General features: G+C 37.5%; 1 protein-coding gene and 1 pseudogene across 1 annotated transcript; both read right to left on the reverse strand.

Moving 5' to 3' along the window:
• Positions 1-17: 17 nt before the first annotated feature.
• Positions 18-27,975, reverse strand: SH2D1B (SH2 domain containing 1B). The gene is made up of 4 exons (XM_063105897.1): positions 27,845-27,975; positions 4,505-4,568; positions 1,785-1,950; positions 18-79 (listed from the first exon to the last, which is right to left on the reverse strand). The coding sequence occupies exons 1-4, from the start codon at positions 27,973-27,975 to the stop codon at positions 18-20; spliced, it is 423 nt and encodes a 140-aa protein (XP_062961967.1).
• On the reverse strand, positions 25,479-26,607 carry LOC134384871 (heterogeneous nuclear ribonucleoprotein A3-like; annotated as a pseudogene).

The raw sequence follows: 27,975 nt of genomic DNA on the forward strand, positions 1-27,975 counted from the left end.
TGCTGGACAGAACATCTTCAGGTAAACACACTAAGGGAGTCTGAATTGTCCACTAGAGTGTAGCGTTCCAGACCTACATCTGCAGGCGAAGCAGGTCACCAGTGAGAGTTGTCACCCATCTCTTCTCGAACTTGCTTTGTCCATTCTCCTTATCTTCAAGGCAAGACTTGCACATAATCATCATGACTGTTCTCTGGGAGAAAACAAAGCGGAAGACCAGCCATGAGACTCCACATTCAGAAGTCCCGTGGACCAACCCCACTCGGTGGAGAGAAGATCTCTCCCCAGGCACAGAACGATCTTGATGCCACATAAAAGTGACAACTTTAAAGGCTGGGGTAGCACAGGGAGCTCTCCTGGCAAAATAAGAGGGTCCCTTTATAATAAGCCAAGCCTCAGAGTCCTCAGCACCAAATGTCTCCATTCACCAGCAGAAAACCTGTGCATCCCTTGGGGTAAGAACATCTGAAGCTCATTCTAAGGAGACAAAGGAATGGGAAGGAAGAAGATGGGGCCGGTGGGAGGATATTTCCCTTCTGGTAGCTGAGGATTTGGGAGCTCACTCTGCCAGCCTTGACCAAGCATGGAAAGATGGGGGGCTGAGAGTCTCACCCAATTTTTGGAGATTTTTAAGGGGTTCTTCCTTGGAATTTATGATTATTTTATCATTGCTGAGAAAAATACTATCACCACCCTCACTAATTCATCTGGGTTGGCCTAAGGGCTGCGGCACAGGTACGTTCCTGGGTTTCTAGCTCTGCCACCTCTTTGTGTTCTATAAGTTTTGGTAGAAAATAGACACAGGACTACATCTGCAGCTGGACCTATAGAAAGTGTTTTGTGTGTGCATGGGTGCATACTCCGCTGCGTGGAGATGATGGGGGACAGAGAAACAAGTGTAGTGGAGGAGGTTTTTATTTTAATCATTAAAACTCCATGCTTTCTCTTGTTGGGGCGGTGAAAAGCCTGCTGTGGCAGCCTGAAGGGTGACTTTGCTGTAGACAGAGTAGAATGGGAGTGAAGTGATGGCAGGCTCCCCAAGAACACTCTGTCCTCTGTACTCGCCAGCTAGCACATCTGTCATCACCATCACCTGCTCATCGATAACTGCAACCCCTTTTATTGAGAAGATAGCCATATGGTCCACCACGAGAAAACAGGATTCAACCATGAATGTCTGGAAGTCTTAGTTAAATTCAAACTACGTTACAACTGACAGATACTGGATTCTTTTCTGACAGCACATTGCAAGGGTGTAGGTAAGCAAGAGTAGCTGTTCATGATGTGATTTGTGAGGATTCTCTGCACTCTGATTTACTGACCATCTTTCATTCTTCATCATGGCTTAATACCTTTAGGGATGTATCTGAAATAATCTGTCACCTAACACTTTATAAAGGAATGCTTAGCAAATATTGAGCAAAATGTAACAGGATGGGCCTTGGGGGGAGGGAGTTAAAGTGATTTTCTCATTTGAAAATCTGCCCATTTGCCCATTTATTCCCACACTTGAGCGGTTTGCACAAGGTCATGGAATGAATTCAAAGTCCGCTCTTTGCCCAGGAACCACTCTCGCTCTTCTGGCTGTCCAAGCTCTATGTCCTGTCCAACTTCAGGGGCTAGAAGACATCACTTCTCAACAAAATGGAATTTGCTCTTGGTAAAATGAAGCTTTTTAGAGCTAATGTTATCGAAAATGACATTTATCTGTATTAATTCTACAAAGTAGACCACTGGTGGAAATAGGATTAAGATTCCTTTCTGATCCGTGTGAGGGCCTTTACCAGAAATGCAATCCAGCTCTGATTTTGATCTTCCCCATCTCAGGTAGGGGCTGGTTCTCATTATTGGGTTTGAAAGATGAACTGCCAGCCCTTGATCTGGTTTTGCAAATTTGGAGACCAATTCCTTTAGGTTTGGAAAGATCTGTTTTGGAATACCTTCTGCAGTCTGCAAAAATACAAGAAAGAAGATCACTCAACATGGTGCAGCTGTGTGGGAAAGGTGACACTTCTCAAAACAGTTTTCAGGGCTGCCTCTGTGAGCTGACAAACTGAAAATAAGTGGCCAGTAGCTCCTGCTTAAGAGCTAACACCTATGGCAATTCACAGAATCTCTCATTTTTTAGACCCGCCTCTGACTTGAGCTACCCTGAGTAAAGAGGATTTTACAATTAAAGGATTCCCAACTCAGCCTGCGGTACTGAGCCAGCTCCCGTCCTTGGCAAGTTTGTCTGAGGCAGTTCTTGCAGATACACTGTGAAGTGTAATCCTTCATAATAGTCAGTTTTTGTTGCTTATAACAAAAATACTGGGAACTGGGTAATTTAGAAAGAAAGCAAAATTATCGCTTACAGTTTCTGAGGCTGGGAAGTTCAAGGTCCATTTGGTGGTGGTGACAGTGATCCAGGGGTCTCACATTGCAAGACGGTGGAGGCAGAGATAGAGATAGACAGACTCTCCTCTTCTTTAAAAGCCCTCAGAACCACACCCCGGGCGACCATTTTTAATCCACTCACTACTGCATGGTCCTACAATTCAATCACCTCTTCAAGGCTCCACCTTTCAATGACCATAATAGGATTTCCTGCCCTCTTAACAGTCACAGTGGAGGCTAAGTTTTTAATACATAAAACTTGGGGAACACAATTCAAGCTTCGGTGAGTTTTGGGGGGATATAATTCAATCCACTATACCCTCTAAGACTTATGTCAGACCCCTTGCTGGCACACTTTGCTCTCTTAGGGGACTAAAAGAGGCGCACTTCTGATGGGAAATGCCAAACATGCAATTTACATACTTCATGAATTCACAATCTCCATGTAAGGAAAACAAGACAAAAAAAATCCTGATTTAAATGGGAAGTGGAAATGTTAACACGACTCAGTTAAATCGAAAATAGTTGTTTTCTGTTTACCAGCTATAAGCCAAGTACTACTTTCTAATATAACCTTATAAAAATACTTTGAAACAAAAAGAATTTTTTTTCTCTGCTCTCTGGTTTCTCACATGGCCACTGTGTCAGGCCACAGAGACAGAGAGGAGCGGTGATCAGAAGGTTTTCTGATGTACAGTCTGGTTAACCTCCAGGCTAGAGATGCAGGCTGACATTGAGGTTGCCTGCAGGGAGGTCTCTTTAATGCAGTCACTTCAACCCAAAGCATCATCCACTACAGACCTCTGAGTACAGAGCTTCTCCTCATGAAATGCCCATTTGAGTCTGAGTTATACTGACTTGGGTGCCTCTCTGTTTTGTCCAGACGGGAGAGAATAGAATACTTATGAATTATCCAGAATCTCCCAAAGTATGCATGACAAAGAAAAAAAAAATTAAAGTAAGTTGCTCTCTAGAAGACATTTTATTTTGAAATAATTTTAGACATAGCAAAGTTGCAAAAATGGTATATCCTTCACCCACACCCCATATGTTAACATTTTCTTATAATTCTCTCTTTCTATATATATATAAATATACATGAATGTGTATATTCACATACATATTCTTCTTAAAAAGATATTTTGAGAATTAAGTTGCAGACATGATATCCCTTTAACCCTAAATGTTGTACTTCAGTATTTCCTAAAATGTAAGACCATTATGTAACCACACTACAATGATTAAAATAAGAAAATTAACCTTGATGCAGTACTATTTTAAAATTTTATTCAGATTTTTAATTTATTCAAATTTTGCCAATTGCCTCAGTAATGTCCTCTACAGCAAAAGAAAAACGATATATAGGGTGTTTGGGGGTCATTGTATATCCTAGTCTCTTTCAGATAGTCACAACGAACATTAACATATTGAAGATTCTGAGAAGGCTTGTAGTAAAAAATCTGCTTAACCTTCAGAGAAAGCAAATTCATTTTGTTTTTGAATTTTTTCCATAAGGTTATATTAGAAAATAGTACTTGGTTTACAGCTGGTTAGCAAGTGTTTCTGAAAGATTATTTCAGGATTTCCTGTGAGCAATTAAAAATTCAATTATGTTTATTATACTTTACTTCTTAAGCCAGAGAAATTCAAAAGAAGCAAAAGGTTTTTCTGCTTCGCTTTCGGTAAACCAAAAAAATTAAACAAATCCCTAAGACTACCAGCTGTCTGATGCTTCCCCTTATATTTTCAGACAGCTGTGGAGCACACCTGACAGACCTTTCCTCGTTTTCCCTTTCCACTTCCATCCTGCGTCATCATTTAGTCTTTTAACAGTGGGTTTGCACGGGGTCCAGGTTGGTGCATTTGACCAGTGGAGGAACCAGGGTGGTGTGCCCCTACATTTTTGAATAACAGCCAGGGTTATTCAAACATGAAACCCACCTCTAGTGCTTTCCTGTTTCTCTCAGAGAAAGACAAGGTTAACTATCACATCTGACTCTTAACTCTGCATGGTGCTTCCCTTTCTAGAATCCCTTCACATGGTCACATCTCAGGTTCAAGAGATGATCTTAGATTTTCCTCTCCCAACATTTTTGTTGTTGTTGCAGGAGTCCTTATGTATTCTTACCTGTATCTTGTAATAGCCATTTTTCTCTCTGAAGATTCGGTAGGTGTAGACAATATTCTTAAACCTGTGGAAAGATGACTGTGTGAATCACAATGTTCTTATACACAAATACAGGTAACATCTATCATTATATTTTATATGCAATGCCTTCATCCATCTTGGATCCCAAGAGAAACTAATTATTTTCTAGCTTTCTTATCTGTGGGAATTTGAAAGAAACAGGGATTTCGAAATGGGGATCCTTATTCTGATGATGGAAGTCTGGGGTCTCAAAAAAAGAGGTAAGAAGAGAGAATTTACAACTGCCATGTTCTTGGTAATTTTCTCTAGATTTTTCACTTAGCTCTGCATTGATGCAACATACAAAACACCATTGAGCCATGCCTGTGCTGTTTATTAAATGACTTGTCATTGACTGCAGTAGAGATAGGTAGTGTAACTGAAATAGAAAATGTTGGGAATTTTGTCCAAGGAAGTGATGTATTGTGCTCTTGTTCCTCATTGAAACACTAGCCATTGGCTACATAATCTAATCATAATTTAGATAAGACAATCTAGCAATTTTCAAAGCAAGAAATAGCATAATTACCATATTTCTTCAATTCCAAGGTGTCAGCAATTGTAAAATACATTTTCAATTTAAAGTTGCATACATTAAATGTCCACATCAACTGTTAAAGTTCTGATTTCACAGAAATATTAAAATGTAAAAAATGAGATTCAAAGACATTGACATGAGGTTTGAACTGTCAGATTGATCCCCCCCTCCCTATTGTATACATGCCAGAGAATCAAATGACTAATCTTTTGACTGAATTGGTAAGTTAGGTAGGTACTTATAGCTTCAAGGCACAGGTACCACTCTGCTGGAAACTATGTCACTAATTGTCTGAAGGCTTTCACAGTTGACATCAAATCACAATCCTATTTGTGGTCTTTCCTGGGGCCAGAATAAGCCAGCAGGTGCCCCCAAATCACATGGTAAACAATGAAAAGTTTTATAGATTCCTTGTTCACATGTGACAAATGAAACTATTCCACATTCTGGAAAGAGTTCTCAAAAAAAATTTTTTCCCCATGGAAGTATTGTTCAATTTGGGATCCAAACAAGGTCCATATGGTCAATCAAGTAGTTTTTCTTGAAGCCTAACTGTCATGTAACCTATGTTAAATTCTTAAATACATAAATTTATTTTTAATTACATTGTTGAGTTATCAGCCTGAGAAAATCTTCACCATAGGATCATGAAAGAATAAAACAGATGAAGGTTCTATATTTCTACGTTAATTAGCTTAAAAGCCATATACATCAAGCTATAAAGACAGACATTGCTCGAATATGCTCTTATTTTTTGCAAAGTATTTTTATTTTTATTTTTTTATTGGGACATAGTTAGTTGTCAATACAGCAATGAATATCAATACCAGTGTGCAGTATGTGATGTTCAAATCAGGATAATTAGAGTATTCATCATTATACAATGCAATCGATTTTTGTGGCCTTTTACAAATTTCTCCCTTTCCCCTCTCCCTCTCCCCCTTTTCTGCCCCTGGCAAACTCAGTTCTGTTCTCTTCTCTTAAAAAGTTCAGTGTATTGTGATTGTTGTATCATTTTTTTGTTTATTTATTTATTTAATTAGCTCCCACATATAAGTGAGGACATGTGGTATTTCTCTTTCTGTGCCTGGCTTATTTTGCCTAATTAATCTTCTCTTCGTTCATCCATGTTGCTGTGAATGGCAGTATTTCATTCTTTTTTATGGCAGAGTAGTATTCCATTGTATAAATATACCACATTTTCCTTATCCACTCATCCGATGATGGGCATTTAGGTTGTTCCTAACTCTTGGCTATTGTGAATAGAGCTGTGATAAACATGGGAGTGCAGGTATCCCTTAGACATGATGATTTCCATTCCTTTGGGTATATACCCAGCAGTGGGATTGCTGGATCATACAGCAGTTCTATCTGTAGTTGTTTGAGGCAACTCCTTGCCACATTCCATAATGGCCGTACCATGTTACAGTCCCACAAACAGTGTAGGAAGTTTCCACTTTCTCTGCATCCTCGCCAGTATTTGTTATTCTGTCTTCTTGATTACAGCCAGTCTAACTGGAGTGGGATAATGTCACAATGTGGTTTTGATTTGTATCTCCTGGATGTTGAAAAGTATTTTTAATGAAATAACAAGCTGCATTGTAGTAATGCTTTACAAGAAATTGATTTATTAAACTTGTGATAGCTATAGGTATTTATTTTGGAGTGTTTATCAAAAAATGCTGTAGGAAATTTCAGAGCAGTGATAGTAGTATCTATTTTATATGACGCTATGATCTGAATGTTTGTGTCTCACCAGAATTTATATTCATGCCTTATTCTATTGTGGTAGTGTTAAGAGGTAGAAACTTCTGGGAAGTGATTAAGTCATGAGGGCTTTGCCCTCATGAATGGGGCTAATGCCCTTATAAAAGAGGCTTCAAAGAGTTGCCTGGCCCTTCCGTTCCTTCCACCATGTGAGTATAGAGTTCATTTCCTCTGGAAGACATAGCAGCAAGGTGCCATCTTGGAAACACAGAAGAGGCTCTCAACAGATGGCAAATTTGCTGGCATCTTGATCTTGGACTTTTCAGCCTCCAGAACTGTTAGAGATAACTTCCTATTTTTTTTATAAATTACCCAGCCTATGGTATTTTGTTACAGCAGCAGGAACAGTCTGAGACATATGACTGGTATTATTGGGTAAACAAAATTTATTTTTAATGTCCTCTGTTCTACTTATTTTATAAATGTCATTTATTTGTAAAACTTTTAAAAGAAACATGATTTTTTTCAGTGTGCATTTATACTAAACATTTTTTTTAAAAAAACATGCTTGCCCTAGGCCTTTGGCTCCCTTCACCAGTAGTGATCCAGGAGCTTCTCTTCAGCATTCACGGACTTGCTGCCACTCTCTATGCCTTCAATTCACTGGGCTCATTTTGTTATGCCCTTGGCCACTGTTTGTCAGTCATTACAAGAACCCCCAGTCTCATGACTTTCTTTATCTCCTACAATCTAACCCCACAAGGCTCTGCTTTGAAATCTTATCCCCAACTCCTGAAATCCTGTCTCTGTGCTCTCTGAAACTCAAGGTCCACCATCATCAAAATCTCCTATATTTTCAACCTATTCTCTAATCATCCTCCATCACCTTCTTGCTGTAAAGGATACATGCTCTCCCTCTCCCCCAGGACACCACTTCCCCTACACCCCTCTGAAAGGCTGCTTCTTTGTCCTGCAGCTCTCTCCCTTCAGGGCCTGGAGGTGAGGCCAGGGTTCTCCTGCTATCACAGCTCTTTAGTGCTACATCCTTCCTTCTCCAAATCCTCAGCTTTGAGTTCCATTGCATTAGATTATCACCTACTACCTCTCACTGTTGACATCTCTGACCCCTGGGTTATTGCCACTCATTTTTCCAGGTTTTAGCTCCTGCCTCACGGTCACTATCTCCAATACTATTCTTGTCTAAATTTTCAGCAATTTCATTTCACATGTAGATTATCCAACACCCCAATTTCTCAGTTCCTCAAACTCTTCTCCAATGGTCTTGTCCTCCACCTACCTCAGCCACTTACTCCCATGTTCATAACCAGGACTGGCTACATAATTGCTGGTTCTAGGGCAAAATTAAAGTGTTGGGCCCCTTGTTGAAAAATTATCAAAAATTTTTAAATGGTAACAGCAGAGCATTAAACCAAGTGTGGGGTCCACTGAGTGCAGGGCCTGTGTGACTGCACAGGCTGCATGCTGAGAAGCTAGCCCTGCACAACTTTGACCTCATAATTGATAATAATTGCACCCCTTCCATAATCTCAATTTCACGCATCCTGATCTCTGTCCCCTACTTCCTATTTTTCCAGATCCCTTCCTCTATTACGCTGATCCCAACAATCCCCTGATCCCATGGACCCTCCATTCCACTGATTCTTCAACTTTTCATTGTTCCTCACTCACATCTTTACTCCCTTCTTTACCCAGCTTAGATTGTCTATCCGCCATTATAATTGCTCCCTTATACAAGTATGTATCTTTGACTCTTTTACCACCTTTCACTTTGTTAGCAACACCAGAACCCCAACTCTGTGCAAGTCCAACTCTCTGCAGCTGTATGTGGCTGGGGAGAAATACGTAGCCATGCAGATTGGGTTCACTTTAAATTAATGACTATGAACTTCAGCCAGGCTCTTAATGCTTTCAGGCAATTATTTACTTCCCTGTTCTCCTCAACAATGATTCTATACCTTCTCTTTTCTCCTTAACCCCCCAACATCTGCTTACCCATCCTCAGCCTTAACTAATTAAAGCAATCAATAGAGAATTTCTAGACTCCCACCACCACACTCATTAGCATCTGCCTCATATACACTGCCTTTATGACCATAGAAAAACTTTGCATGTTGCTCTGCAAAGCTAATGCCTCCTATTCCCACTGGATGCTAATCCCCTTTCATATATTCAAAGACATAGTTCTAGCAATTCTTTCCTCTCTCTGACATCATTAATTATTATTCTTTACACAAAAGCCTGGGTGGTCCTTTTTAAAAATGTGAGTCAGATCATGTCATTCCTCTGCACAAAAATCTAGGCTTAAAATAGTCAGGTCAATTTTGGAAAAGAAAAATAAGATTGGTGTGTGTGTGTGTGTGTGTGTGTGTGTGTGTGTGTGTGTGTGTGTGTGTGTGTGTGTGTGTGTGTGTTGGGCGTGTTGGTGTTCCTGTCTTAAGATGTCTCAAGTCTTCTTTTCAAGCTGTTATTAAGATAGTGAGGAACTTGTTCTGGGATATAAAAATATATTAATGGCATAAAATAGAGATCCCAGAAACAGACACACACATGATATATGACGGAGATGGCACAGCAGATTGGTGGGAAATGGTTAGACTATTTGTTAAATGGTAATGATAATTTTTTCATGTGGAAATAAAATTGGACGCATACTTCATGCTATAATTGAAGACCCAATTATGAAAAACAAAACATGAAACTTTGAAGAAATAAATATAAGTAAACAATATAATGACATTGAGTTAAGGAAGGAGTTCTTAAAGTCATGAAAAGTACAAGCCATAGAAAGGAATAGTAAATTCACATTGAAATTAAAACTTCTATCTATCAAGATATGTCATTAACAAAGTGAAAAAGTCCACAGATTGGGAGAAGATAATTGCAACACTAATATATAATAAGAACTAATGTACAATAAGAAAAAGATAAATGAAATGGCCAATAAACATGTGAAAAGAGGCTTCACTTCACTATTAATCAAGAAAATAAAAATTAAGCAACAATTAGATATCATTTCATACCAGCTTGGCACACACAAAATATTGACTGTGATGTGAAGCTACAGAAACTTTTGTATACTACTGATGGGAAAGTCATTATATATTAATATCTTGGAGAACAATTTGGCAAAATTTAGTAAAGTTGAAATGTGTATAGTCTATGAGCCCAAATGTCTGTTCTTTGAGATGGCCATACTGGAACAAAACTGACAACACCAATATTTTATTATTTATTAAAAAGCAAATAGTGAAAGGACATATTTATTACATTTAAATACAAAAATCATAAATATAAAAATCAAGTAAAAGTATAAATTATAAAACACATATGATAGATACATATTTTTGTATGTATCAATACATATATTTGAAATACAATATTCGAAAATTAGCAAATTAACCACTCCATGAAATGTAATAAATTCTAATTAATCGTGAAAAATTGAAAATAAAATAACGTTTTTTAAAGTGCAATTTTGAGGTAAAGAAAAAGGAAGGATAGAGGAAGGGAGGATGGGAGGGAGGAGGAATCTGAGGATTTATCTCTGTGTACATTTTTTCAGCTACTGGAAAGGCTCTATTTGTTTACATTAGTTGGGGAATAGTAAGGATATAAGCATAAGCTAACTGCAAATATTTTCCTCTGACTCATCCATCTTCAAATAATCCGTCTCTTGTTCTGCAACTTTGAGACCTTTTTTGAACATTTTAGATTTTTACAGGAGTCGATCTTTTCACTGAAAACAAGCTACAGATTGTGTTACATAGGCTTGATTAATCTTGGTGGTTAACTTTCTAAATTCCAGATGCTTACTGACTGCTCTGAAACAGGCTTTACTCAAACACAAAAACGCAACAGTTAAGTAAATAAAGGGCTCACCGCTAAGTATTTAGTATTTTTCCCATCAACATTTTGAAATTCAATATTTTGAGGGAAAGGCTGTGTTTTTGTTCTCTAATAATTCTCTTTTCTGAAGGTTTTATTTTTAAAAAAAAAATTAGAAAAATGTTTCAGATCTTTCAAAAAACAGAACTAAAATAGTTGAAAAATTTGTGTCCCTGATTTTCCCCCTCTGTGTGTTAGCGGGTGGGAGGGAGTGAAAAGGGAGAAGGGGTAATTGAAAGCTGATTCTCATGGGGAAAGAAGAGGACTGATAGGTAGGTAGGATTAGCTCGGTGTATTCCTGTTTTAACAAGTCTCAAGTCTTCTTATAAAGCTATGATAATAAGATAGTGAGGATATCATAACACCCTCACTATCCACACACCACAATTACCAGCCCACAGGCCATCTTTGCCATCCAAAGCTTTGCTCAGAGAGCTGGTAGTGCAAGGCAGCTGAGTTGATGGTTCAGGGCACTGATGGCTTCAGGTGAAGTGCCTTGGGATGGGGTGCTCCAATGAGGGATGGGGGATAGGAGGGGAACCCCTGAAAAAAAGTCATCTATTACTATCCAAACCTACCACATATCATGCTGAATTTTAGTTATCCATTTACTCGTCTGCAATTCATACTAGGCTGTGAGTTCCACAAGGCCGGAATCATGATATCTGCTTTGTTCATTTCAGCACATTGCCTGACTCATAGTGCATACTCGATAAATATTTGCTGAGTTGCACTGAACTATTTTAGTGAGAAATGTGCCAAGCCTATATGAGGAAATCTTACAAAGAGACATAAAAGAACACTTCACCAGATAAAGGGAGATGCAATGTTTTTTAATGAAAAGACTATTATAAAAATATTAATTCTTATCAAATTATATTTTCATTTGCATTCCTAGCTTCAATCTGCCCCTGAACTCTAAAGTCATTTATCCAACTGACTACTTGACATCTCCTCTTGGACATCTACTACTCATTTCAAACTTAGTGTGTTCAATACCAGTATATACCTGTGCTGGATATTTTCTGCGTCTCCAGATCCTCTTTCTAACGTTCCCTTCTGCTCTGTGCTCTGACATCTATGGACTCCAACTGAGCTTCCTTGCCTTTGGGCTTCTGATTGGGTTCAGCCAGTGAAGACATATATATAAAGAACATAAATAGAGATAGATATAAGGATGTTAAACCAAGAAGGATGAAATAAAAGATGAGTTTGGCTGAATTCGTCAATGAGGGTATACTCGCTCAAGATGTGGAATTTAATGTATTAGCTTATGAAACTGAGAGGGGCACAAATATTCTCCTAGACCGGTTAACTGAAGCCTAGGTTCAATAATAACCTATATTCAAGAGATCAAAATGCCCAGACTTCCCTAGCATTCTATAGAGAAAGGAATCTGAAGACTCAGGGAGATGGGAATGTTGTAATGGATCTATGATATGCAAACCGCTTCACCATTCCTCATCCCCCTGCAGGTGTTGGAAGGACACCACCTTTGTGATGCACTAAAAATACACTATGAGGAAAGCAATAGCACTTTGAAAACTGTAGCTATTCTCTAAAGGCTTGAGTTGACAGTGGGAAATGTTGCAATTAAATTGAGTGCCCTAATTTCAGTGGAAATAATGGTACACAAGAATAGTAGATGTCAGGTGTTAGCACTCAAATGAGAGACAAAAGTGGGGGGCACAGTTACCATGATAAGATGACACAGAAGATAGATATAGTAGACAAGGACATTAAATCAGTTATTAAAATTATTTCAGATGTTCAAGAATCTAGAGGAAAAATAGATCTTTAAAGTAGAGGCATGGGGCCGGCCCTGTGGCTCACTCTGGAGAGTGCGGCGCTGATAGCGCCAAGGCCGCAGGTTCAGATCCTATACAGGGATGGCCAGTGCACTCACTGGTTGAGCATGGTGCGGACGATACTGAGCCAAAGGTTGAGATCCCCTTACTGGTCAACAACAACAACAACAACAACAACAAAAGAAAGAAAGAAAGTAGAGGCATGGAAGATATGAGAGACCCATGTGAAACTTCTAGAGATAAAAACCACATTGTCTGAGATAAATCAAATATTGAATGGGATTAGCAGCAGTTTTGACATTACAGAAGAAAAAGATTAATGAACTTGAGGACAAAGCAATAGGAACTATGCAAAATAAAAATCAAAGAAAAAAGGGGAAAAAAAAACCCAACGACAGAGAACCAGTGAACTATGGGATAACTTTGAGAGTTATACCTGTAATTAGAGTCTCTGAGATGGGAAAAGAAAAGTACTTAAAGAAATAATGGACAAAAATTTTCTAAATTTTATGAAAACTCTAAACCTACATGTCCAAGAAGCTTAATGAACTCAAAGCTCAAGAAACACAAGCAAAATGACACTAAGGCACATCTCTATCAAATTGCTTAAATGAATGATAAAGAGAGTATCTTAAAAGCAGTCAAAAGAAAAAGAAGATACCTATTTACAGAAAAACAAATATAAAAATGACAGCAAACTTCTTGTCAGAAACAATGCAAGTCAGGAGAACCACTGGTGCAGTATTGAAAGAAAACTGTAAACTTAGAGATCTATATCCAGAGAAAATTTTTCAAAAACTGAATGTGAAATGAGACATTTTCAAATACACAAAAGCTTAAATAATTTATACCAACAGATATTCACTACAAGAAGTGTTATGGAAGTCCTTTAGGCAGAAAAAAAGTGATACATATGGAAACCTGGATCTGCACCAGTGGTTCTCAACCAAGAATAATTTTGTCCCGCCACAGGGGACATTTGGCAATGTCTAGAGACATTTTTAGTAGTCAAAACTTGAGGGGTAAAGGTTGCTAATGGCATCTGGTAGATAAATTCCAGGAATGTCAGCAAATATTTTACAATGTCCTGGACATTCTCCCCAACAATGAATTATCTGGTCCAGAATTTCAATAGTGCCGAGGTTGAAAAACTCTGATACATACAGAGCAAAGAAGATCACCAGAAATAGTAGATATGTGGGTAAAAGACAAATATTTTTTTTATATTTAAAAATACTTCAAAAATAATTGCTTAAAGCAAAAATAATCACAATGTATTGCAGGATTAATAAAATATATAAAAATAAAGTGTATAACAATAATAGCACAGAGGCTTAGGTGGAGCGTGGAAGAAATGAAAGAATATTATTATAAGGTTCTCATACTGTAGGTGAAGTGGTATATCACTCAAATATGGCTATGATAAGTTAAACATGTATAGTATAAATACTAAATAAACTACTAAAAATCAAAGAATTATAGTTAGCAAGCTTTCAGAAGAGATAATTTGAAAATGTATAAAAAATTCAATCAATCCAAAAATAGTCAGAAAAAGAGGAAAGGGTAAAAAAAAAAACAGATAGGACAAGTAGAAAATAGATACCAAGATGGTAGATTTAAACCCGGTCATATCAACAATCAAATTAAATATAAATGGTCTAAACATTCCAATTAAAGGGAAGATATTGTCAGATTGGATAAAAAAGCAAGACCCCAATGTATGCTGCCAACAAGAAACCTGATATAAATATAAAGACCCAAATAGATTCAAAGTTAAATGATAGAAAAATATATCCTATTAATACTAATAAAAGGAAACCTGAAAATATCAGGCAAAGTCTATTTCAGAGCAAAGAATGTAACCAGGGATAAAGAAGAAGCCTTTTCAAACAGAGAAAGGATCTACTAATCAAGAAGATATAACAATTCTAAATGTTTATGGATCTAAATGTTCATGTTTCAAAATACATAAAGCAAAACTGATACAACTACAGGAAGAAATAGATAGCCCGTGATTATAATCAGAGTTTCAACAATCCTCTCTACATAATTGATAGAATATGTCAAGAGAAAATCAGTTAGCATAAGAAAATAAATACGAAAGCAGAAATCATTGAAATATAAATGAGAAAAACAGTAGAGAAAATAAACAAAGCTATTTTTTGAGAGGATAAATAGAATGAACAAAGTTCTAGTCAGTCTAATCAGGAAATGGAGATGACACAATTTACCAATAACAGGAATAATAGAGGTAGAATCATTGCCAATTCTGTAGATATTAAAAGGATGATAAATAAATGTTATAAGCAATTTTATTCCAATAAATTTGACATCATCAATTACATGTACAAATTACTTAAAAACACAAACTACCAAGGCTCATTCAAGAAGAAATACGTAGCCTGAATAGCCCTAAGTCTATTAAAGAAATTGAATTTGTAGTCAACTTCCTACAAAGAAAATTCTAGGCCCAAATGGCTTCACTGATACTTCCACTAAATGTTTAAGAAAGAGATAACACAAATTATAAACAAACTCCTCCAGAAAATTAAAAAAGAAAATACTTGCAACTTATTTTATAAGGCCAGCATTTCCCTGCTATGAATATCAGACACAGACATTAAAAAATACAGATTACGGGCCGACCCCATGGCGCACTCGGGAGAGTGCGGCCACTGGGAGCGCAGCAGTGCTCCCGCCGCGGGTTCGGATCCTATATAAGGATGGCCGGTGTGCTCACTGGCTGAGCACGGTGCAGCCGGTCACAAAAATGACAAAAAAAAAAAAAAAAAAAAAACAGATTACATTCTTCATGACGATGCAATAATTCTTATCAAAATTTTAGCAAATCAAATCAACCAAATTTTACAAAAGATGATACATCACAATCAAGTGGGATTTATCTCAAGATAAATCAGCCACATCCTCTGCCCAGAAGCCCAGGCAAGACAGCAATGCCTGGGGTCCTAGGCAGGAGCTGAAGGCAGCCACTCTGTCTGCTCAGAAGCAGGCAAGAGAGCACACTGAAAACACCACTTTTGCATGGGTGGCCCACCATAGCCACTGCCACAGCCATAGCTGCTGAAAAAGAAGCTCAATGCCACAGCAGTAGCAACAGCCACTGTGCAGGTGGCCCACCAGACACTTGAATACATTGACACAGGAGAGTCATCAGTGGAGACTGGAAAAAGAAGAGGATGTTCCTCTCCTGAAAGCCCAGAGTAGTAGAAGAAGCAACTGCTCTACCCCATGATGAGACATCAATGTAGAGATACTAGAAATATGAAAACCCATGAAAATATGACACCACCAAAAGAATACAGTAATTCTCAAATACCAGACCTTATAATACAGGAAACCCTTGAAATGGCTGAAAAGGAATTCTGAGCAACAATCTTAAGGAAACTCATTGAGTTATGAGAAGACTCAGTTAGACAACATAATGAAATGAGAAAAGAAATCTGGGCTATGAAGAAGGAAATTTGCAAAGAGAGTAATACCTTAACAAAGAATGTAGCAGAACTTGTGGAACTGAAAGACTCACCCAACAAAATAAAAAACACCACCATGAGCTTAAACTGCAGGCTAGAACAAGCAGAAGAAAGAATTTCTGATCTTGGTCATAGTTTTTTCAAAATAAATCAGGTAGACAAAAAAAAAAAAAAAAAGAATTTTAAAAAATGAAGAAAATCTAAGAGAGACAGCAGACAACCTTAAACATACAAACATCTGAATCATGAATGTTCGAGAAGGGGAGGAGAAAGGAAAAGGCAGGGAAAACCTACTCAATGAAGTAACAGTGGAAGACTTCCCAGGTATAGAAAGAGACATGGACCTTCAGATCCAGGAGGCTCAAAGATCCCCAAACAGATTCAACCCAAAAAGATCCTCTCCAAGACACATTATAGTCAAACTGGCAAAGCTCAAAAACAAAGAGAATCTTAAAAGAAGCAAGAGAAAAGCATCAAGTCAACAATGAAACAGCCCCTATCAGACTAACAGCAGACTTCTCAACAGAAACTCTACAGGCCAGAAGAAAAAGGGATGATATATTCAAAATACTAACAGAAAAAAAAAAAAAAAAACCAGCCAAGAATACTATACCCAGCAAGTCTAACCTTCAGAAATGAAGGGGAAATAGTGTATTTTCCACACAAACAAAAACTACAGGATTTCACTACCACATGGCCAGCCCTGCAAGAAATCCTCGAGGATGTCTTGCACTTAGAATCTAAAAAATGATAATCACTACCATGAATACACAAGAAAAAGCAAAGCCCATTGGTAGAACAAAAATGCAAATGATAAAGAGAAAGAAATTAAATCTTACCACAACAAAAAAACCGTAATGACAATGTAATAAGGCCCCTGCTTTATTTCTGATTTTGGTAATTTCAGTCTTCTCTCTTTTTTCTTGGTCAGTCTAGATAAAGGTTTGCAAATTTTGTTGATCTTTTTAAAGAATCAACTTTTGATTTTGTTGTTTTTCTTTATTGTTTTTTAATTCCCTATTTCATATATTTCTGTTGTAATCTTTGTTATCTCCTACTTATATTTGCTTTTGGTTTAGTTTGCTCTTCTTTTTCTATTTTCTTATGGTAGAAGTTTACATTACTGATTTGAGATTTTTCTTATTTCTGATGTAGGTGTTTACAAGTATAAATTTTCCTGTAAGCACTGCATGAGCCCTTCATCCTTCAAATTTTGATATGTTGCACTTTGATTTTTACCTCAAAGTACTCTCTAATTTCCCTGTGATTTTTCTTTTACCATCGTTTATTTAGAAGAGGGTTTGATTTCCACATATTTGTGAATTTTCTAAATTTCCTTCTGTTATTGTGGTCAGAGAATATATTTTCTATTATTTTCTATGATCTTAGTCTTTTAAAACGTATTAAGACTTCTTTTGTGGCCCCACATAAAATCATCATAATAAAAAAGATGAAAGGGGCATGATGTTTGACTTTAAAAAAAGATAAATTGCAAGGTTGTTTTAACATTTGAAATTTAATCAATATTGGTTGATTAACAGACTAATAAATAAATATTCATACCATTATATCAGTGGATGCAGAAAAACTTCTATTTACACTTCTGATTAAAAACAAAGGCAAAAATGAAAAAACCCCTCAGCCCCAGTAGAAACTGAAGTACTAAAATCATTCTTAATGGTAAAAGACTGAATGCTTTTACCCAAAAGTTAGGAAATGACAAGGATTTTTGCTCCTATAACTTCTATTCTGCATTGTTCTGGAAGTCCTAGCCAGTGTAACAAGGCAAGAAAAAGAACAGAATGGGAAGATTGAAATGGAAGAATAACCATTTCTAACCGCAGATGGCATGTAGAAAATCATACAGACTCTACAAAAAAACTACTAGACTAATGAGTGAGCTTAGCAAGATTGTAAGACACAAATTCAATATACAAAAATTAATTGTGCTTTTACTGACTTGCATTGAACAAGTAGAAAGTGAAATTAAAACAACATCATTTAAAATAACACCGAACATAAAATCTCAGGGATAAACTCAAAAAATGATGTGCAAGACCTCTTACAACACATTTCTGAGAGAAATTAAAGAAGACCTAAATAAGTGGAGAGATTCATGTGCTCATTGTGTATTGGAAGGATCAATATTGTTAAGATGCCAGTTCTCTCCAAATTAATCTATAGATTCATGTAATCTCAATATAAATCTTTTTGTTTTTTGTGGTAGTTGATAAGCTGACTCTAAAATATGTATGGAAATGTAAAGGACCTAAGAGAGCCAAAACAACCTTGAGAAAATTGGGGGGACTTCCACTATCTGATTTCAAGACTTATTACAAAGTGATAGTAATCAGCACAAAATGTAATTTGCATAAAGACAGACAAAAAGATCAGTGGGGCAGAATAGAGAGCTTAGAAATAGATCTGCACTTACATGGTCAATAGATTTGTAACCAAGGCACCAAAGCAATTCAAGGGGGGAACCAATAAGCTTTTCAACAAATGAGCTGGAAAAACTCAGAAGTTCAATAAAATGAACTTCAACCCTAACCTTCCCCCAGATATAAATATTAAATCAGAATGGACTACACTAAATATTAAACTAAAAGCATACAATTCTAAAAGAAAACACAGGAGAAAATCTTTGTGAATTAAGCTAGGCAAGGACTTATTAGATATAATTCCAAAACCATGATTCATAAAAGAAAAAATTTAGAAATATGTACTTCGTTACAATTAAGAATCTCTGTTCTCTGAAATATATTGTTAAGAGGACGAAAAGATAAGTAACAAACTGGGAGATGTCAGCTGTCTCATAAAGGAATTGCATTCAAAATATGTGAAGAATCATTAAAACTCAGTAATATAAAGTAAATAACCTAATTTTAAAATGCATGAAATATTTGAACAGACACTTCATCACAGAAAATATATGTCTGGCAAATAGCACACAAAAAGATACTCAGTACCATTAGTCATTAGTGAAATGCAAATTAAAACCACAATGAGATACCACTACACATTTATTAATATGGCTAAAATTTAAAAAAATAACCATTCCAAGAGTTGGTGAGGATGTGGCGCGATCAGAACTCATATAATGCCAGTGGAAATGGTGAAATAGAACAATCACTTTAGAAAACAGTTTGGCAGTTTCTTAGAAAGATAAACCAACACAGAACATATGACTTGGCCATTCCACTCCTAATTAATTACTCAGGACAAATGATAGCATATGTACACACAAGCACTTCATCACAAATATTCATAACAACTTTAGTTGTAATAGCTATGAGTGAGTAAACAAATTGTGATATACCCCTAGAATGGAATACTACTCAGCAATAAAAAGGAATGAAGTATTGATACATATAATAAATACATGGATGAATTTCAAAATGATTATTCTAAATGAAAGAAGACAGACAAAAAATTACATATGTTATTATTTAATTTACATTAACTTCTGGAAAATATGTATTAATCTATAGTGCCTGAAAGCATATCATGGTAGCCTAGTATCTGGGAGTGGCTGGGGAAAGGGGAAAGGGGATGTTTTGGAGGTGATGAACATGTTCATTATCTTGGTTGTGATGATAGTTTCATGGGTGTTTACATATGTCAAAATCCATCAAAATTTTTATTTTATGTCAATGATTCCTCAATAAAGCTATAAAGATTATTACAAAATGAATTTTTAATTTATTTTTGCTCTAGTATATAAACCAAATTTAATATCATTTTACATATATGCTTTTTCTGTTTTTATGGTTGGTCTTTAGCATTAGGTAAAAAAATAATGTTTCCTGTATTTGCTGTTACACCCTCAATAGACATGTGGTGGCTTGACCGTCAGTATGGTAGCAACACACAGTGGAGCCTGCTTTTTTGGTTATCTTGTGGAAATCTTCAACCTCATTTAAGATGTGAGAAATATATCTTAAGGGCTTATGAAGACCATTAAAAACCTTTGGTATTAAATTCTCAGTTGAGGTTTGAAAAGGCTAGACTACAGGTCCTCTACGTTTCTGCTTATCTTTGAATTGTTTTACTCTTTCCAGTGTAGTTCAGTCTTGGGAAGGTCATTACACGAAGTGCTGTGTAGGGATCTCTGAGCCCCTGCTCAGTTCAGGAACAGTCTACAGATTTTAGCAGTTGGTCTCATGTTGGGGCTGGAGTTGTGGGGAAACTGTTCGTGTTCAAGTTTTTAGTTTTATTTCAACCAAATTTCAAAAGATCATTTTAAGGAAATAAAACTGACCGTGCCCCATAATGTCAACTATGTGTTCTGCATTTTTCCATGCCATGACACAAGTGGGAAACCTAAGACAAAAAATGTCTTAGGACTTCTGACCTCTGGCTTTCTCACTGCTCTTGATTGGAGTGTGTGTTGGTGCAACCTCCTGTTGTGCTAATTTGTCAGTGTGCATAAACATTCAAAAATATCTAGGATTTTATTCTAAGGAGAAAGTTGGGCAAACTTCCAAAGACATAAGTACAAAAATGTTTACTGTCCCAAATTACACTGGGTCCATTGGATAAAAATTGGGACTAAATTAAAATAAAATAAAAATTGGGACTAAATTAAATGTATGATTATGTATAAATTATGATATATTCAACCTATAAAATACTAAGCAGTCATGAAAGGATGATATGTATTGGCTTTCTTTGATGTGGAAAGATACCTTCAATACTTGTATATTGAAAAAAATCAGGTTGCAAACTACTATGTAAAACTGAATCATTTATGTGCATATATATTTGCTTATACATGCTTAGAGAGCAGTCTGGAGAGATGTATGCTGAAATATAAAAAATGGTGATTTCTGACTGGTGAGATTAAGATAATTTCTGCTTTCTTCTTTATACCTTTCTGTACATTTGATTTTCCTAAAACAAACTTGAATTATTTATTTTCTTTCTGAACTCTACAATCTTTCCAAAGATCTCAGAATCTGAGAGTTATAAATGACTGGAGGGTCAATAAAAAGATACTGCCATAATCCTCCTCAGGGAGGACATGCAGTAGGTTAGGGCTCCGGTCTTCCTCATCTGCAGCCTTTTGATGGCTTCCTGTAGCTATAGCCTCCTTTCCTTTCACACCTGCAGATGAATCCTTTGCACCTCCTAATATCTATTTCATTTTGATTCTACTGATTACAAAGGCAGATCCAGTTCCTACTTCCTGATGCTCGCAAAGTCATACTACACAGACAGCGTTGTACACATTGTGTATTTTGGGGAAACTCTATCATGTTGTGCCATCAAGTAATATTTCCTGACCATGGTTACCACATGGCCATCTGGCAAATGCCTTCTGCTGCTAGGCCAACTCTCTTTGGAACTTCCTTCCTTTTGTTCTAACCTTCTCCCTAGTATTTTTACTTAGGTCTGTGAAAGCATGGAAATTGATATATTGCCATTCTAACACAGAAAAGAGGAAGGAATGACAAGGAAAAAAAGCAGAATGACAAGATTTTGCATATCAGGATCCACTGCCAAGCCCTCAAGTCCCCTGATTGGGCACTTTATAACGTGGTTCCAAAGTGACCACCTTAAACATATTTCAGTGAAAAGGTAAGGAACATTGAAAAGGTAAGGAACATAACAATATATTAACAGTTTGGCCTTGGTCAAGTTACTGAATAAGAAGCTATAGTTTCTTTCATCACAAAATAGGGATAATGTCACCTGCTGCAAAAGGCTTTGCAAAGGACAAATGAGATAATGCATGTAACGCACTTAGCATGATGTTTGGTTGATAGGAAACACCTACATAGTGGCTCTTTCTATACAGGTGTAGACAAACGGGCTAACACTTGTGTTATAATAGTAATTTTGGCTTTGCTTACGTAGGGTTGTATACTGGAGGATGAACTGGTTTATGTGACCTCCTCTAAGAACCCTTTACTGCACCCAACCTAAAATAGGCTCTCTGTCCCTCCCTGTCCTATGACTGTTTTGTTCCCATCGTATTGCCTCCTCTCACTGGAACGTATCTTCACAAGGGCAGGAACATTGCTCGTAGTATTTATCAGTTTCACCAATGCTTACAGCCATGCCTGGAACATAACAGGTGCTCAGTATATGCTTATTAAGTGAATGAATGAAAGTTCTATGCATCCTTCGAGTCCCGGCTCCCATGTCAGGCTTTGCACTCCTTGACGGATGCGTCAGTGACTCTTTGCTCTCAGCTCCCATAGCGCGCTGATGATAGTCCAGTCATCACAATTGTCACACCCATCACAGTGCCTGTTTACTTTTTATTTTCCCCACTAGGCTCTGAGCTGTGTTGAAGACATCAACTGAGTGTCTAGCATGGTGCCTGGCGGATGGGAAACTTTGTCATTATTGAACAGCTACAATTACATATTTCACACTGATCTGTATGGTAATAAATGTTTCACAGGGACTATGATGAGGTAGCTACGGGGGCCTTTTGACCTGAGACTTAAGCCAGGTCATTTCTACCTTCTCTACATCCCTCCTAACCCCCCATGCTTCCTTAAGCCAGAGGGTGCATGAAATTTTGTCTGCCTTTCAGTGACATGGGTAGGGAGGGGGGCAAAGCCTGATTATGTGCAGGTACCCAACAAATGTTTATTGTTGCCTTTTCATTTGATTGATTGATTGTTTTTAGCATTTCTTAATGACCTTTGCTTTGGAAGAATATACAAGATGGGCTGATATATCACAGAACAGTGGAGAATAAATATCAATATTCAATGAGAATCTCCATACAGACCACGTACCCTGAGGTCCTGGGCAAGGTGTGTCTTTGTGTCCCTCACACCTTCTTCTTCTTTCTGTTCCCACTGCTTGTCCCAGCATAGCTAGTGCCTCACCATCTCCCACCCAGAGGTACAACAGTCTCTGATGCCATCATATCCCAGATTCAGTACATTCTCCACATCATATTGAAGTTCCTAACACTCAGCACTTGTCCTATCACATTCCTGTTCAGAAATCATCCATGCTTCCCCATTATCTACAGAATCATTCTTTGAAAACCCTATGATCTTATTCCAACCTACTTTTCCAAAAGTTGGTTTCCAAACTACCTTTCAAGAACCCCATTAAGAACCATTTATGCTTTAAAATATCCTACATCTAAACACTGTTTCTACCTTCTCTCCTCCCTAAAATGCCCTCCCTTCCATTTCCATAACCACTGTTGAAGTCCCAGCTGAGATACCACCTCCTCTCAGAAAGCTTTCCTGCTCATCTCTTCTGTCCTTCAATTCGTCTAAAACTCTCTTCTGAAATTTATACTTTACCCTTGTTTTCTTTATTTAACATACTTTGGACCTCCTTGAAAAATACTGCAAGTTCCCTACTGGAATATCTTTAGAGTTTTCCCAGGCTCTCACACAGTGTTTGGGTGGATAGTAGGGATTCGCTACCTTTTTATAACATTTTTTAAATCACAAAAGTAATAGATGGACATGTAAAACATGTAAACAGGGCAAAGAAGTTATCGAATGAAAAGAATGAATCCAACAACCTTTCTCCCAACTAACTCCTCCTAAATTCCCCAGCTGTTATCACTTTTATATGTTTCTTATATATCTTCTAGAAATTTTATATGAATACACAAAGATATAGAGTGGGGTTTTTTGCTTTTTTTTTTGTTTTGAACCACAAATGAGGTCAGACTTTGCATCTCACCTTTTTCAACAACAGTAGATCTTGGCGGTTTTTTGTTCATACCATATATGGATTTATCCGATCTTATCAACACCTGGAAAGTATTACGCTGATGGTACAGACGTAGTCTTAAGGACTTCAGACTATTTCCATATTTGTGCAGTCATAATAGTAAGATATATTTTATTAGGGGAATTTTGAGTCAGAGGTTATACCCACATATTTTATGTTTTGGCCATGTCATCAAAGAGCCTGGTTCGGCATGTGCAAGAGCGTCTGCTTCTCAGCATGCTAATTACCTCTGGGTATTTTCATAGTTTTATTTCTTGCTCATTAAATAGGCAAAATGGTATCTCAATATTCTTTTAATTTGTATTTCTTTAATTATGAGTGGATCTAGCATTTTTATCTTTCTTTTCATATTTCTTTTTCTGAGAATCTCCTGCCTTTGCACTTTACCCATTTTTCTATTGACTTTGAAAAGCTCCTTATGTATTAATAAAGTTAATTTTTTTCTGTTAGTTTGTCAATAGTCTTATTTGAAATTGATATTAAATGAAATCTATGTGTGTCTTTTCTTTTGTGTGTGTTTGTCTTGTTGGGAAAAAATATTTCACTTTTGCATACAGGATTTGGAAAAAATCAGTAAAAAGAAGACAAACAACTCAAACTAAAAATGGGTGAAAGGATATGAATATGCAATTCTCCAAAAAACTACCAATGGCTAAAAAATACATAAAAAACATTCTCAACCCCACTTGTAATATTTTCCTATATTTTTTAGCCATTTGTAGTTCTTCATTTGTTTCTAAACAAGACACACACAGAAGAAAAGACACACACAATGACTGATTTCACTTAATATTAATTTTAAATGAACAACAAACAAATAGAAGCCAGTAACACATTAAGGAGAAAATACGCTATGTTCAAGTGTGGTCTAATCCAAGACATCAAGGATGCTTCCAAGTTAGGAAAATTATTAGTTTAATTATACATTAATATGTCAAAGGTTACAAACTGACTTAGCAGGGTTCTTTGCTAAAACTGGATTTACAGTGAAGTACATAGATAAGCCTAGAAGTTTCCAAAGCCTGACTAAAGTTTGACCAAGCAAAGAATCTTTGTTGCTCAATGGATGAGCTTCTGTACTTCTGAGAATTAGGGAACTATAAAGACAAAAGTGATTGTTGTTACTAATAGAATACATACGGATGTATTTGTATTTCTTTCTTTACATAGTGCTGGGGATTTAGGTATGAGAAAGATAGCCTGTATCACCAGCACCACTTAAAGAAAGAAATACAAGTAAATTCCTATGTATTCTATTAGTTACAACAGTCACTTTTGTCTTTAGTCAGGCTTTTTAACCTTCTCCTAGTCTCATTTGTGCACTTCCTTGTAAAATCTCGTTTTTTGGCTTTTTTTTAAAGTTAAAAATTCCTTAATTTTTTATTCCTGATACCACTACCACAATTTGCAGGGCACTATACCTGATGTAATGAAAAGAAAAAGAAAAAAGACAAAGCTACAACAGATAAAAGACCTCAGAAATGTACATCTAAATTGACACTACATTGCATTAATCCATAGCTACACTTTTTGCAAACTGTGGCTGTGACAGTCCTGAACAAGAAGGGTTTCCTATTTGAGCTGCAGTAACTTTTCCAACTATGGATCATTGTTCCTTCTGTGGGCAGATTTTTGCAGTTCCTCTAATGCATTTGGGACTACTGTGTCAAAGTAACTTGCAGCTTTCCTGACAACTCCTTGCTCTCTCTTCTGCTAAGAACTGTAGCCCTTTTCTGCTGTTTTTAAAATCTTCTGCTACCAAATCTACCACTTTCACTACCAGATCCACAACTACCACCATAGGGACTGCCTGAGCTTCTTCCACCCAAACTACCCCCCTTCATGGGTCCATAATTTGATTGCTGTTGTCCACTATAATTTCCAAAATCATTATAGTTCCCACCACCACAGTAGTTACCACCACCAAAATTTCCTCCTTCATTGTAACCATCATATCCCCCACCACCGCCACCATATCCAGCACTTTGGTTTCCGTATCCTGGTCCACCACAACCATAGCCCTCTCTACTACTATCACCAGGACCACCGCCGTAGTTGCCAACCTCACCTCCAAATCCATTATATCCGCCATCACCTCCTCCATAACTACCTCGGCTGCCACCACCTCCACCACCACAGCCTCCTCTTACACCAAAGTTTCCAGCATGGCCAAAATTACCTCCACTACCTCCAAAATTTCCTTCATGACCCATCAAGTTGCCAGCTCCACCTCCATGACATCTTTGTGGTCCAGCAGACTACATCTCTTGTTTAGAAAGAGCTTTTTTCACTTCATAATTATGCCCATTAATAGTTTAGTAGTTCTGAACAACAATTTTATCAATTAGGTCATGATCATCAAAAGGTACAAAAGCAAAACCTCTCTTTTTCCACTCTGCCCATCTGCCATGACTTCTATGGTTTCAATCTTGCCATACTTTTCAAAGTAGTCTCTCAAATCATATTTTTCTGTATCTTCTTTCATACCACCAACAAAAATTTTCTTCACTTTTAGATGGGCGCCAGGCTTACAGAATGCTCTAGAAACAGCTCTCTTTGGTTCCACTACATGCCCATCAACCTCGTGAGGTCAAGCCCACATTGCTGCATCCACCTCTTCAACACAAGAATAAGCCACAAAACCAAAGCCCCTGGAACGCTTGGTTTGAGAGTCTCTCATTACCACACAGTCTGTGAGTGTGCCCCATTTCTCAAAATGTTCTCTTCAACTATCACCCATAGTTTCAAAGTTCAGACCATCAATAAACAGTTTTCTCAATTGCTCTGGTTCCTTTGGATCATGGCCCTCCTACCCCTGGCGGCGGCGGTGGAGTCAGGCTGGGGGCAACAAGGCACTGGTCTTACCTCCATTTTGAGACTGGACTTGCCTCTTCCAACTCGAGTTCAATATGGGGCCTTTAAAATCTAGTTGTAGCAAAGAGTCCTGCTAAGCCAATTTGGCAAGAATCCCTCAGCCTGGATATCTAATCACCCTCCATTCCTGAACAGGTTTCTCATCACTCTGGCCTCCTTAGCTAGAATCCTATTAGGATGATTTAGCCAGAATCCCTCTTACTCCTGCTGTTTCCTCTTAGTAGTTTTCCATCCACTGACCCCCGCCCTGCTACTTGGCTACAAATCCCAACTTGCCCATGCTGTATTCAGGGTTGAACTCGAGCTCTCTCCCCCACTGCAAGACCCCATTGCAACGGTCTCTATACCTACCGTGATGGTCCTGAATAAAGTCTGCCTCACCTTGCTTTAACAAGTGTCATTAAAGATTTTTTTTCTTAACAAGAGACACTTGAATTTTTATTCCTGTTAGAGGCAAAATGAAAGGTTCAGTGGTCCTCTGCTTTACAAAGAAGAAAATACACAAAGATTGGAGGTTTCCACTGTTATCTGTTAGGGATTGCTTTCTAAACTGGATGTAAACAAATTCCTTCAGCAGGGTAGCTCGATACTGCAGCCTGGAATTTCATATTTAACCCAGACTCTGGAAATGCCAGATGAGTTTTAACACAAACAAGTCACTTGAGAGATCCAGGTCTCTGTTTCTTCAGTTATAAAATGATGACCACGTATGCTTGCCTTGATAAACCACAAGAAGGATGAAAGAAAATGATGTATGTTGAAGCCCTTTACAAATCTAACAAAATGTGAAATGTTAATAGTATGTTACTAGTCTTTCAGATTGAATACATAGTCTTTCAGATTGAAATGTCATAAAGGGCCCCTAGCCTTTTCCATATCAAATAAACAGCTCTCTGAAGGAGAGGACTTTTCTGGCATTTCTACCTTGTCTCCCAAACCTCCTCACCCCCCGTGCTTCTGGCAGCCCTTCCCTTCACCCCCATCCCCACCTCCTTCTGCTGCTATAGTGTCTGCTCGTGTGGCATTTCCACCAGGGAGAGGAGGGCAGATGGAAGATCATGGATGGACACATTCCTTCCATCCTCTCCTGGCAGTGTCTAGCTATTTTTCACTCTACTCAATGAGGCTGCAAAGTCAGAGTGGAATACCAAGGAGTATTAATTCCTTTACTATGTGGCTGTCATTGCTACACTCAGCATCAGGTTCCAGATGCATGGACGATGAGGCTACTCACGAGACACAGAGGCACAGGACTCCTGGCATTGACTCGCTGTCTCTTAACAGAAAGTTGCCATCCTGCCCCTTCAGCAGCAAGGTCTCACAGTCTCGCTTGGTCAGAGGGCCGTGGTAATAGGGCAGATCCAT

This window comes from Cynocephalus volans, chromosome 8 (assembly GCF_027409185.1).
Source record: "Cynocephalus volans isolate mCynVol1 chromosome 8, mCynVol1.pri, whole genome shotgun sequence".
NCBI lineage: Eukaryota > Metazoa > Chordata > Mammalia > Dermoptera > Cynocephalidae > Cynocephalus > Cynocephalus volans.